The sequence below is a fragment of the Acanthochromis polyacanthus genome, chromosome 11 (genome assembly GCF_021347895.1).
Source record: "Acanthochromis polyacanthus isolate Apoly-LR-REF ecotype Palm Island chromosome 11, KAUST_Apoly_ChrSc, whole genome shotgun sequence".
NCBI classification, from domain to species: Eukaryota; Metazoa; Chordata; class Actinopteri; family Pomacentridae; genus Acanthochromis; species Acanthochromis polyacanthus.
The window spans coordinates 33,887,915-33,901,167 of NC_067123.1; the positions used below are offsets into that span (position 1 = coordinate 33,887,915).

Here is a 13,253-nt window from a genome sequence, read left to right on the forward strand (position 1 = left end):
TTGGTTGATATAAGGTGATGAAAAGGCCAAGAGAATAAAGGGGAGATAAAAAAACGGAAAGAAAAGACTAAGAATAATAAGATAGAATTATACGAAAGGTGATTTTTTTTTTTGTTCTAAAGAAGCCTGGAAAGATAGATAAAAAGTTCACCATTAAACAGAAAAAAAGGGGGAAACTGGCATACACAGTTTCTATCTATACTTCATGTCTTTCTTAGGTTAAGAAGTTGAGTTTTTTGTTTTAGAAATGTGTCATTTGGAATGTATTAGACACTACTAGATTTTTGTTGATATTTTATATATTTGTCGTCCTCTTGGCAACTCTAACAACTGTTCGTATGTATATTTGATGGGAAAAAAAGGAAGAAAGTGTTGAGACTGGCAGACAGTCTAACAGATAGATGCATTCAGTCAGCAGGTACATGGATGATGTAAATAAATAGTCCACGCAGGCTAATAATGGAATGAGAATTGGATTACACTGAGAAAAAACAGGATCCAGCTCCATCGTTGATGCTGTCTGTCCACAAGCCCTAATTATAACTAAACACATTGCCCTTCGTCTCCCTTAGTCCCCTTTCCCTACACAATGCTTCACAAACTTAACAAAGCTTCCCCGAGGCCCCGTAATCTAATAGAGCAGTCTCTACAAGACATCCCCACACACTTACAGGACAGCCAGCAGCTAAGGGAAGGAACGGAGTCTGGAGGGGGAAAGATGAGGGAGTAATGGGACAAAGACGAGTCATCAGATAAATGAGATAGATTGGACGCTGAGTGAGGAATGACAGGGAGAGAGATGGAGCTATTCTTCTCCGAGCCTCTGAGGACTGTCGCTGTGTGTGAGCTCTGCTGGGATCTCATTGTTCTTTCTCTGTGTCCATCTGCTGATGCTTTTATCGGAGCTCTGGCCTGTGTGAAGGTGCCCAATCCCAGATCCTGCAGTAGGGAGACCGCCTGGGTAGAATTATATATATGGAAATACACTTCACTTCAATGTGCAGCTCCCAGGGAGTGCCTTGGTAACATGAAATCCTGCAAATCATCTCGTAATTGGCAGTGTGGCAAAAGCCAGGCTTCAGATATTCATTATAGACTTCCACAGTGAGCTTTCTTTGAGCAGTAGAAGAGAGACTGCAGCATTATCGATTGATCTCGTTGTGGACTAATAAACAAAATGAACAAGAGTGAATTCAAGACAAGGCTTCTTTTTAACCCATCATTTCCTAAATAGGATGTTTTTTAGCATGTTAAACTAGGATCACGATAAGGGTCACATCAGACATTTTGCATGTAGTGACCTGGCTCTTTCCTCAGTAGTTAGTGGGTGGATTTATATAATGCTGTCATCTACCAGGGGGAGACGAGAGAGCTAAAGAGACAAGCTGTCCGAGACTCCAGGCTGCAGCAGTGCCCACACACACAAACAAACACACAGTCATGTCTCCACCACTTCAGAGGACATTACAGTCATTTGCATTTGTCTCCTGGAGACTTACTCACTCAAAGTTGTAGTTAATACTAGTTGCTTGAAGTTAACCCTTACACTTTCTTTATCCTTGATACTGAAATGTAATGATTGAACTGGCGGGGACTTGCTTGTTGTCCCCAAGAGGAAGGCGGGTCCCCATAATGTACCTGGACCAATCAGAAGGCTAAGTGAGGTTTTCCTGGCTGTGATTTTGGGCTGCAGTTGCACACAAATGTTAGATCAGTCTGTACAATTGCCTAAAAATTGATGCATTTTTCAAGACAATTCTGACAATTAGATGAACAAAAATGTCTATTCTACTTGGGGGGAAAAAATCATTTTGATGCTGCTGTTGGGAGAACCAGCTATATGAAGGAAAAACGAGCATCCAAGGCACCAAAAATACTGTACAAAGTTAAAAGTATTTTCCAAAAAGTATAATAATTTTCAGTGATTACTGTTTGTACTAAATTGCTTTGACTAGACCTAATTTTACAAGAGATCCTCCATATATCAGGAGGATCTTGTTGCGTTTTAGTGTTTTTATATACTTATATAAGCTATAGTGCATATAAAACATATTGTACAGAATGTATCTCATTTAACAAACAAATCTAGGTAAAACTATATTCTTAGATTTCATGTTCACTGTCACAAATTGTATGTAATTTTAGAAATATAGTGAAGTTGAATTTAACAATAATTACAATACATTTTCTAATGTCGTTGAACCTTTTTTAATGTCAAAAAAAGAAAAACACAAATCCTCAAATGTCAGTTTTGTGGTTATTCACACTTCTAAGTTTTGTTATTTTACAGTAGACATGGACATTTACAGTCTGTTTTGTTTAATATTTTATTGTATTTCAAGAATATACATAAAATATGTGAAATAAAAATGAAAAAATCCATAAAATTACAGCTCTATTTTGTTTTTCATCTATATGACAGACCCTTTTCATCTACACCTTAATATATGTAAGGCAGCAGTCATTGTTCTCCTCCACAGCAGTGATAGATTCTCATCCTGAACCTTCCTTTGATGCCACAGCACCACTGAGGATACAGACGGCAGGGGATGAGTCTTGGTTTACTGACATGAGCTTCACTGGGGGTTTTATGTGTGAGACTTCAGAGAGTGCGGTCCCTCCTGTACAACCCAGGAGACAGAGTATTGTGTTACAGAGAGTGCTGTAAATTGGGGAATGTGTGTGAATGCTTCAGGAGCACCGAGCTCGATGTCGTTCTGCTTCAGTAAAGACTGACCTCAGCCAGTGGAGGATGAGTTCTTCCTGTCTGACTAGTCATTAATATAAGATCACTATTCCTTTCACAGAATTGAAAGGATGCTTTTTTTCACATTTTTAAATTGCCCATTGCTGTTAGTGAAATATTTTTGAGCAGATTTATGGGAAATTAAGTGGAGAGCAGTAGAAGATTTTTTATTTTTTTTTGGCTCTTGAAGATGTTTCACTTCTCCCCAGAGATGCTCTTCAGTTCTAACTGACTCATACGGAGTCCCAGGTACATGTTGTCACCCTGAAATAATAGGCTAATGGTCCATTAGCAACCTGGAAGGAGAAGAGGGATGGTTGAAGAGACAAGTAAAGGAGGCCATCTGTGTTTAAAATTAGAAACCCACCTCTAATCCGATACAGCACCACTTATCAGGTATTTGTAATGCAGTCTTGAGATCTCGTCTCTACAAAGATTCCTCATCATTAACACCTCTTAACTGCCAATTTCACAACTATTCACACTTTGAGACATGTGAATCTTCTTGTTTATGAACCATTAGCCATGTAATTTTAGAATGACAGTATTTACCTGGAGCTCTCCACCAGTCAGAACTGAAGAAGCACCTTGTTTGCTGCTTGTGCTAAGTTATATACTGTAATATAATCATTTGCCCTGATCTTGTTAACATAGTCTGTATCCTTAATTGCTGTAAAATTCTCACTTTGAAAACTTTACTCTCTTGTGTTTCCAGTGGAGCTGGATGCAGAGCACGCACAGAGGGTCCCTGGGGCCGAACAGGGAGGGGTCCCACCGCCCCAGGTCAAGCTGAAAGAAAGGCAGAAGTTCTTTGAGGAGGCCTTTCAGCAAGACATGGAGCAATATCTGTCCACTGGCTACCTGCAGATCGCTGAGAGGAGAGGTGAGAGAGAGGTTGAAAGTTCCTCATGGATCCCGGAGTGCTCTGTGATGACATTCAAGCAGCTCCAATTTATCCTTTCTTGTGTTCTGGTGCCTGCAGAGCAAAAGGGACAATGTTGAGGGGTTGAGGTTCAGGTAGTGTTGTGTTTGTGTAGTTTATTCGAGGGTGAATGCAAAACCATCCAGCATTCAAATGAATTCATTTCCCGAAACTATCAGCTGAAACCTTCACACTTCAACTGCATATCATAAGATTGAGCCGTAATAGCTTTCTCCAGTGAGGCTCCACACTCCAAGTGCCTGTTGCTTAGCACACAAGTAGAGTCATTACTTTGAAAAATGCCACCATGCCATATAAATGTACTCTTCCCCTGGGATTATAGTACAATCCTGCTGGAGTTTATCCCATATATTGCTGCCAAAAGTCTGCTAAAATACCCAAAGGATGTGCTGGGATGAGGGACTGCATGAGAAATACGCCCCACCGCGAGAAGATGTTATGGACTCTGCAGGGCAGTGTTTGTAATGTGATTTTTCTTCTTCTTTTACTCATCTATCCCTCTCTCTTAATCCCCTGGAAATGGCTTATTAGAGACGATTCTGGAGCAGCGAGGAAGGAGGGAGAGACGGAGTGAAAAGAAAGAGACTTAAAGGGGAACTTTGGTTTTTTTCAACCTGGGGTCTGTTTCCATATGTAATTTCATACATGTGAGTGATGGAGAAATGAATTTTCGACATAGCTCCAGTATTTAGCCAGGCAGGCAGCTTAGCAGCTCAGTTAGCAGCTCAGCTAGCGAAAAGTATGGGGCAAGTGGCCCCCCCCGTGTCAAAGTCCACCCTAACGTGCTTTTTTCCCCCACACCGACCGGCTCAGATAGTCTCAACGAGTGTCCCACAACATACTAGAGACGAGAAGTGAACGAAAACCTCCACATTACCTGGCGATCGCTCTTTGTTGTGGTCTGTATCCAAAGCTCAGGGCGCTAGAAAGCAAATCTCGTTCCGAAATCGCGCGATAGCTCGCGCCAAAACGCCAGTTTTGGTGCTAGCTATCGCGCGATTTCGCTAGCCGAGCTGCTAGCTGAGCTGCTAGCTGCCTGCCTGGCTAAATACTGGAGCTATGTTGAAAATTCATTTCTCCATCACTCACATGTATGAAATGACATATGAAAACAGACCCCAGGTTGAAAAAAACCGAAGTTCCCCTTTAAGGATGGGAGAGGGAGAGAATGTGGGAAGCTTATGTTTTCGCTGTCACTCAAAATGGCTTTTATTTTATCAATGCAGTGTTTGTTTTTATTAAGCCTTAAAAACAAAAACAAAGCCAGATTGAGTGAAATATTCACAGCCCATTATCCAGGGGCTAGTTAGAACAGTGTAGATCCATTCACGATGAATAAAGACAGTGGAGATATTTGCATTTAGGCTCTGGTGAACCACGTGAATCTGCTGTGTCAGAAGCCAACACACTGCGACTTATTACCCTCGATGCAGCTGTAAATCCCTGCAGCAGGGCGGCGCCACTGAAGAGCCACCAAGAGAGAGATATGGGGGAATAATCTGCAAGAAGCTACTGAAGGAAAGGAGAGAAAGAGCTGTGAATGTCATAAGCCACTGAGCCATCAAAATGTTAGTCTCAAAGATCTTATACTCACTCTCTCTCACACACACATGTACTCTCTACAATCTCACTGCTGGCAAAAAAAAACAAAAAAAAAAAACAACTGTAATTCCCAGCAGGGGAACCTTTTAGGCAAGGTCACAGTGGGGCTAAAAGAGGAACATGTTGCAGGCAGTCACACGAAAATGATGTTCTCAATGCAGTGCTTCCTGGAGCAAGACTCTCACAACACAACCACAGAGGCGGTGTGTTGTTAGCTTTACGTGCTGCTCCATCTGCGGCTGAAAACTGAATCAGCATCCTCCATACTATGTTTTATGGGGTTGAGTAGCTGCATACTGTGGAGTCATTAGGGAGATTTAAACCTCTAAATTGCGTCACAGAAAGTACTCCTGAGAAAGAAAAAACAATGTGCGTGCAACAGTGATTCCTATAAGTCTGACAAATTCACCGTGTGTCCATTTGTCAGTGTACATGTGTCTTTGGAGTCAGTTTACATGTATGTTTAATGCACATGTGTGGACATTCAGATGAATTGCCAAAGTAGAGGCATCTGAAAACTCTCACGTGTGTTTGTGTGTGATCTTTTTTTTTTCTATTTGTGTGACTATTTAAAGGACAGGGAGACTTTGGGCCGGTCTCCACGGGAAATAACATTCCCCTTTCTCTCTTCACTCTCTATTCTGCTCTCCCTCCCTGTGCCGCCCTCTTCTGCTCTCCTGCTCTCCTCATTTCCTTGAGGTACGGTAGCCAATGGCATCTTCTCTCACTGCTCTGTGATGACCAATCATGTCGCTTCTTCCTCTCGTGCTCACAACTCGCAACCCCCCTCCTCCCCCTGCCCTCCCCTGCCATCCCTTCAATGCACTGACTGGCTGTTTGTGACGCATGCAGCACATCATGATAGTAAACGGGGGGGTTCGCTCCCCTGCAAGGTGGTGAATCCAGGAGCGACTTAGCTGGTGTGCAAGAGGAATTTCCATTGATTCAAATATGTACTAATATAGTGTCTATGTTGAATAGGATGCCAGTTTTAATGCTGTTTCAGCTACATATTACACAAAATAGCTGAACAAAGCATCCTGATGTGCCTCCTTATTAGCAAAACAGTCAAATCCTGAATTGTGGACAGCGTAAAATCAGCCGTACATTTATGTTGAACAGACAGGAATCTTAATTGATGTCTTAAATTTGTCAGCTGTCAGTTTAAATCAACATATTGTTTGGTGGTTAATTGCAAGTTGTCTACTAATGTACCTTGAAGCAGGGATGTCAAGCTCATCTCAGTTCAGCGGCCACGCTCAACTCAGTTTGATTTCAAGTTGGTCGGACCAGTAAAATCGGAGCATAATAACCTACAATTAATGACAACTCCAAAATTTTCCTTTGTTTTAGTGCAAAAAAGTGCATTCTGATCTTTTTACAGAAAATTATGAATAAAATGAAATTTCTTGAGAAAAATTAATTCAGTTCCAGCAACTTTATGCCTCAGTTTATCATTCTCACATTACAACTTACAGATCAGAAAGTGTCTACAAAGACACAAAACATTTCATCACTAGTATCTGGAATGGAATGATGTAGTATTTTACTTCATGATCGAAACAACAAAAACAAGACAAAATATTGCAATAATGAGATGCAAAATTATAAAAGCTAGACACAAAATGACAAAAAAACAACAACACAAGCCTACAAAAAAACACAAAATGTCAAAAACAGTGCACAAAACGAATAAAGCGAAATACAAAATGACAAAAATAAGACAAAAAACACAAGTGAGACAAAACGGAAAAACAAATTGACAAAAACAGGAGACATGTCAAAAGTCAGACACAAAAAGACACAAAACACCACGAAGAAGACTAAATATTACAAAAATGAGATACAAAAGAACAATAAAAAAAATCTAGTATTTTACTTTATGATTAAAGCAACTTGTTAGGGTCTCAAAATTATTTTAATGTATAGTTTTAGAAATTAGCAAATTTCAGTTTATGTGTTTGCATTTGTCTTTGAATTTTTTACACTTTACAAAGCCATCCCGTGGGTCAGATTGGACACTCTGACAGGCCAGTTTTGGCCTACGGGACGCATGTTTGACACCCCTGCCTTAAAGCAAGAGATGAAAATTTGGAGAAATATTATTTGCTTTTTTGGTAAGAACATTGTCACCATTCTCATGATTTCCCAAGGCATCAGCCAGCAGCCAGGTAGATTAGCTTAGAACAGCCGGTAATAAGGAAACAGCAGCCCTGGCTCTGTTTAACAGTTAAAGATTAGCCTGGTTTTACAGATGAGCTTCTAAGCTGGACTACATCTTGTCCAGGAGTAGTCACATCCTGGAGTCGACGCTGATTCCCTGGAAACCTTGCAGCCACAACAAGACTTCAGGAAATTACTGCTTCAGCTTGAGACTCTAATGTTCAGGCTTTACAGGTGCTGAAGGCAGATTTTGTTGCCTCTGGTCCGAACAGTGCCAGGTTAGCTTTTTCCCATGTTACAAATTGCTTGCTTTGTAGGTGTTGCTTGTCCTCTTCATATACAGCTTCCCTCAAATAGTGATACATGCGAATCCATTCTTTGCCACACTAATGCTTTGGATTTAAAGGTAAAAACAAAATTCTTTGTTTGCATTGTGCACAAGCTTACCCATTTCAAATGCCATCCAGCTTGATTGTGCTCATTTGCTTCTGCTTTTGTTTTTGGAGAGGACAAAAAAAAAAAAAAAAAACTTTTCCTGGACTCAGCCTCTTGCCACACCAATCTGGATTTGTGGGTGTTTGCTAACATCTCAATATCCCATGTTGTGTCCAGAGCCAATAGGTAGCATGTCGTCAATGGAGGTGAATGTGGACATGCTGGAGCAGATGGATCTGATGGACATGTCTGACCACGAGGCTCTGGATGTGTTTCTGCACTCTGGGGGAGAGGACAACAGCGCTGCGTCACCTGTCGCAGGTAGGAAACAGCACAGGAAAAACACATGAACGCTACACACCAAAAGTTTGGAAGCGAGATCAAATTTGTATAAAAACAGCATTGTTTCATTGGCATACTGTGAAACAAAATAAGCATGATTATTATATAAAGAGTCACTCATCAGAATATCTTTTTACTTCTGTTGTCAAGTATTTGGGTTTTTCTTGCTTAGACTTTGCTTTCTTCAAAGTAACCTCCTCCTTGTTTCCATAATAAATAATGATGGAATATGTACTGGGGTAGTGGTTAGCACTTTCGGCTTGCAGCAAGAAGATCCCTGGTTCAAATCTCAGGGTGGGCCTGGGATCTTTCTGCATGGAGTTTGCATGTTCTCCCTGTACATGTGTGGGTTTTCTCCCAGTACTCTGGCTTCCTCCCACAGTCCAAAAATATTACCGGTACTCTAAATTGCCCGTGAGTGTGATTGTTTGTCTGTATATTTAGCCCTGCGACAGACTGGTGACCTGTCCAGGGTGTCCCCTGCCTTCGCCCGAGTCAGCTGAGATAGGCTCCAGCACCCCCCGCAACCCTAGTAGGATAAAGCGGTGTATAGAGAATGGATGGATGGATGATCATAATGAACACGAAAAACATTATATTTTACTTTTATGTATGCAAGATCTTTCCCACGGACTTCAAAAGTTCATCAGTTATATATAGACCCATCTGATAATTGTATAGGGTGTGGCTTAACTGTCAATTTGTCACCAGTTGAGCAGCTCAGTAGTTTTTTGTGGAGACATTTGGCTAAATTTAAGCCTTTTTTAATCACAACGATTGAAGTGTTATTTTTAACTTCTTCCCTACCTCAATAAAGAAGACCATTTGCACACTGCGTCCATATTTTTGTTCAGTGTAAACAACTTGCTAAAGTTAATTCATTTCCAAATCACTGAAGCAGAAATATATGACTCAGAAGATGGACAAGCACATTATTTAGACATGATGCACCAGCAGCATCTGTTCATATCTGCTCAGGAAACTTCTTGTTGTTTCTAGAGCGTCTGACAGCTCATCTTCATCTAAAAATAATTTGAATCAAGTGAATCTACTACTTTTTTTTGTCTGTAGATGACTGAGCTCGGTTGATTTATAGCTAAACCTATGAAGTAATTCCAAACAGTTGAACATTGCCCTCCTTTTATTTGCAGCCCCTCCCTGAGATAGCACATAAATATTGAAGACTAATAAATAATAGAATCGTTTGGGTTTTTCAGGAGAAAAGGAGCACAGTTCCCCATGGACTTGTACAAACACTGAAAAGGAGCATTATTTTCTATCCACCTTTCACCCTGTCAACCTTGAGCATATATATTTTTAATGCAGAGTCTGAAGCTCTCCATCTACTGTTCTTCTCAGGTCCAGATGTCGAGTCCTTCACCACAGAGATCAGCCTCCAGGTTCCCACCCAGGCCGAGCTACGACACAAGCTGTCCTCCTTGTCGTCCACCTGCACCGACTCGGCCAGCCAGGACACGGAAGCAGGGGAGGACGACGAAGATGACGAAGAGGAGGAGACTGAGCAAGGAGGAGGAAGTAGAGGTGTTGGAGGAATGGGAGGAGGAGTGAGGAGGAGAAGACCCCCGGTGGTAGTGACCCTGGATGAAGAGGAGGTGCAGCCCGACACAGCGTTGGTGGACAGGGCGGATCAGGAGGAGCAGACCAGCAAAGACTGTGAGGAGAGCAGGGCGAAGGTTTGAGGACTGGATTCAAACACCCACAGCTGCCAAATCAAACTGATATATAACAAGTATTGGCTTCGTTCTTGTATTCCTTTCATACATACAGTAGAAGATACGTTGAGGTTGCACTAACTGCCATATGACCTTGCCTTAAAAGACCACTGACGTTTTCAATTTGAATTGAATCTTGTAAACAGGTTTGAGTTCCCTTTAGCGTAATGGCACTGAATGGCTTAACATGCACAGGAATATTTTCAGAAAAGACTCTAATGTTGTGTTTCTGTTTTAAGTGCATGTTGAGACTGGGAGAAGCCCGATACAGTAAGTGATGAGGACATAAATATACACTAAAATCTTCCATATGACCCCTTGAGGTAGTTTCCTTTCACGCTCCATGCTAAAATGTTAGCATTTGCTATGCTCATAGACCACAACTGTTCTATGTGTTGCATATACTTGTGCTGGAGATTGCTGGAACTTGATGTTTTTAACTGCTTGCAGAGATTAAGAGGCAATCACCAGCTCTGTCAGCATTACAAAATATTAGTGCAGGTGGAATAAGTTGTTAATCATTAGAAGTAAGACTTTTTGGACTTCATGTTATCACCCAAATTCACCCAAAAAGTAGTTGTTTTTTTAGTGTACCTCCACTAACATCTTCGGATTTTCAGATATATGTACTTAGAGATTTCAACTGCAACCCCTCTGAGAGATCTTTTTGTGCTTACAGCTTTGAAACATGACATTAAATCTTTGTAACTTGTCTTCCTGGGAAAAAGGGGAAAAAAAGCATCCTGATGGTGTTGAATAATTTACAAGCTTCTCTGTCAGCAGATGCCACAGAAACTATTTCTTTGATATCTCAAAACGTGGGCTTCTAAAAACTATTTTCATAATATGGGTGAATTGGCGATTTAATACAGTAAATGCAAAATAGTTAATAGAGGGTGCTTGACAGATGATCTGCAGCGGTCAAAAAGGTGAAACTTTGATAATTTTGTGAATAAAATGAAACTCAAAAAACATTATTTTTACTGGTTGGTGAGCTAGATTCTAGAATATTTGAATAATGAACGACCAGTTTCCTACTTTTGTGCCATCGGCAGTGATACACAGGGTGTAACAGCTGGCAGCCACCTGGCAGTGGGTTGTTTGACACAGTACTGTATAGCTAGACACACTGATGAAGTTCAGGTATAATGATTTCAATGACACACACACACACACACACACACACACACACACACACACACACACACACACACACACACACACACACACACACACACACACACACACACACAGGCAGGAGAGTGACCCTTTGCCATTCCTTTGATCAGTAATATTTGGGTGAACTTCTCCTTTTGAACAAGGACCAAATCCCTGTTGTGGACTGTGTGCTATGCACTGGACAAAGGCCGGAAGGTTTAACTGTATTCAGACCTTTTTGTCAGGAATTGTTGACATTTGTGCGATGTGACAGCATTACTCTCGTTTTCCTCTGCCTACAATTTCTGACTCATTGGTAATAAATGTTTTTCCCCCAGTGCTGTTTAATTTTCATCTTAAGCATTTCAGGAGCAGCTACAAGAATGAAATGTGAGCAGAGTTAAAGGTTTAACTTGTTAACAGCCACTTGTTCTTTATTTACAGCCTGAGCACCAAACAAATGCAAAGTGGACACCACAAGGAGGGGGGGGGGGGGGGGGGGGGGGGGGGAGAGCTGAAATACAGGAATTTTGTTTTGGGGAAAATATTTTACCATTTACATATATATATATTCGTTATTATACTTACAGTTTTTTTTTTTTAATTAAAAGTTGAGGAAAAGACATACTAGTGCCACACTGAGAGTAAACGGATAGGAAAAATAAATAGGAAATAGTTGTTCCAGTGCACTTTACTCAAGGTTGTGAAGAGCTGCAGGGTCGATACATTGTGTGAGTACAGTGAGAAGGTCTGTGTTAATTGAACAGAAAAGGACATCTCATTCTCCTTCTAATTATAGAACAGCATAATGCCTTGGCGAGGAGGACCCTTCACAGCTTTTGCGTATAAAAACACTCACTGTAGTCTCTTGACATTTGTGTTGTCATGAAAGAGTCTCTTTACATAAATCCCATGTTTTCTCATTTCCTTCATGTTGCACTCATCTATCAATGCAGACACAGGTGGTTTGGCTTTTATTTCCGCTGCATTTAAACCTCCAGCACAGAACTTTTGTCTCCCCCCTTTGGCAGCCCGAGTAGTTACACAGATACAGTACAAAGTGGTCCTCACTATCTGTTGTTTTGTTTTTAAAATGTAATTCTTCTTCTGTATGCTGAGGTTTGTTTGTTGGTTTACCTGGAACATCCAAACCTTTTCTTAAATATTTCCTAAGTTGTTCCACCACTAGTTGCTGAAGTCTACTCCATCTCTGTTGCTATGGTTCCTTTAGTTCTCAGCTCTGGTGTTAAACATATCATCACCAATGTGTAATAACGTAACTACAAATTTAAAACTCTGCTATACCCTCAAATACAGACAGATTTGCATGGTGCTGATAGACTTAATCAGCATTACTGTGTGAACTTGTTTGGTAAGAGCTCAAATGTAAAAGTCCCACACTGTAGCTTTAAATGCTTTTAGGGCTTTTACCTCCACCTGAACACAGTGGGATGCATGAAATCTTGTTTATAGTGTTCACTGCAAAGTTATAAAATATTTAACATGAATGCATCTTTGCTGAGAAAAGGTGTTCTGTTTTTTCTGAACAGTACACGAGAAATCACTGCTGTCAGTTTTAAATGGAACAACAACTGTTGTAGATAGTCTCAATACAGACAGTTACAGTGAGGTCAGCAGGGCTAAATTAGTGCCATAACTAACAATTGTTTTCATTACAGATAAAACTGACTGTTATTTTCTTGATGAAAAAAATTACTTCTATGTAAAACATAAAGGAAAAAATATCCAGTACAGTTTTCCAGATCAAAATATTCAGAGAACAAATACTGTATTGACATTTCATATTATTTGCTTAACCCTTTGATATGCAATATGGGTCAAAAATAACCCGTATTCCAGTGAATATTTCATTCAATATGGGTCACTTTTGACGCCCTATATATATATATATAGGGCCTTCATGTTGTTTTTTATTTTAACCCTTCGATTTTTTAACATTAACATTGAGCCAAACAACTATTTGCTGTGTAAAGATACAGTGGGGAAATGGTGTCCTCAGGAGAGAATTAAAACACCCCTGTTGATGCATGTGAGTCCCTACATTTGAAACTGTTGTCCTCTCTGCATTTATATACAGAGTAAAAGTCACCACTGACTCTGACTTAGAAAA

At 40.5% G+C, this 13,253-nt stretch overlaps 1 protein-coding gene across 2 annotated transcripts in view; it reads left to right on the forward strand.

Annotated features, from left to right (window-relative positions):
• Positions 1 to 11,459, forward strand: part of dtnbp1b (dystrobrevin binding protein 1b) — a 37,465-nt gene extending 26,006 nt beyond the window's left edge. For both annotated transcript variants that reach the window (XM_022210042.2, XM_051955206.1), the window contains exons 2-4: positions 3,462 to 3,629; positions 8,067 to 8,210; positions 9,591 to 11,459. In XM_022210042.2, coding sequence (XP_022065734.1) covers positions 3,462 to 3,629; positions 8,067 to 8,210; positions 9,591 to 9,931 — 653 coding nt within the window. In that variant the 3' untranslated portion in view covers positions 9,932 to 11,459. The remainder of the gene's footprint in view (positions 1 to 3,461; positions 3,630 to 8,066; positions 8,211 to 9,590) is intronic.
• The last annotated feature ends 1,794 nt before the right edge of the window (positions 11,460 to 13,253 follow it).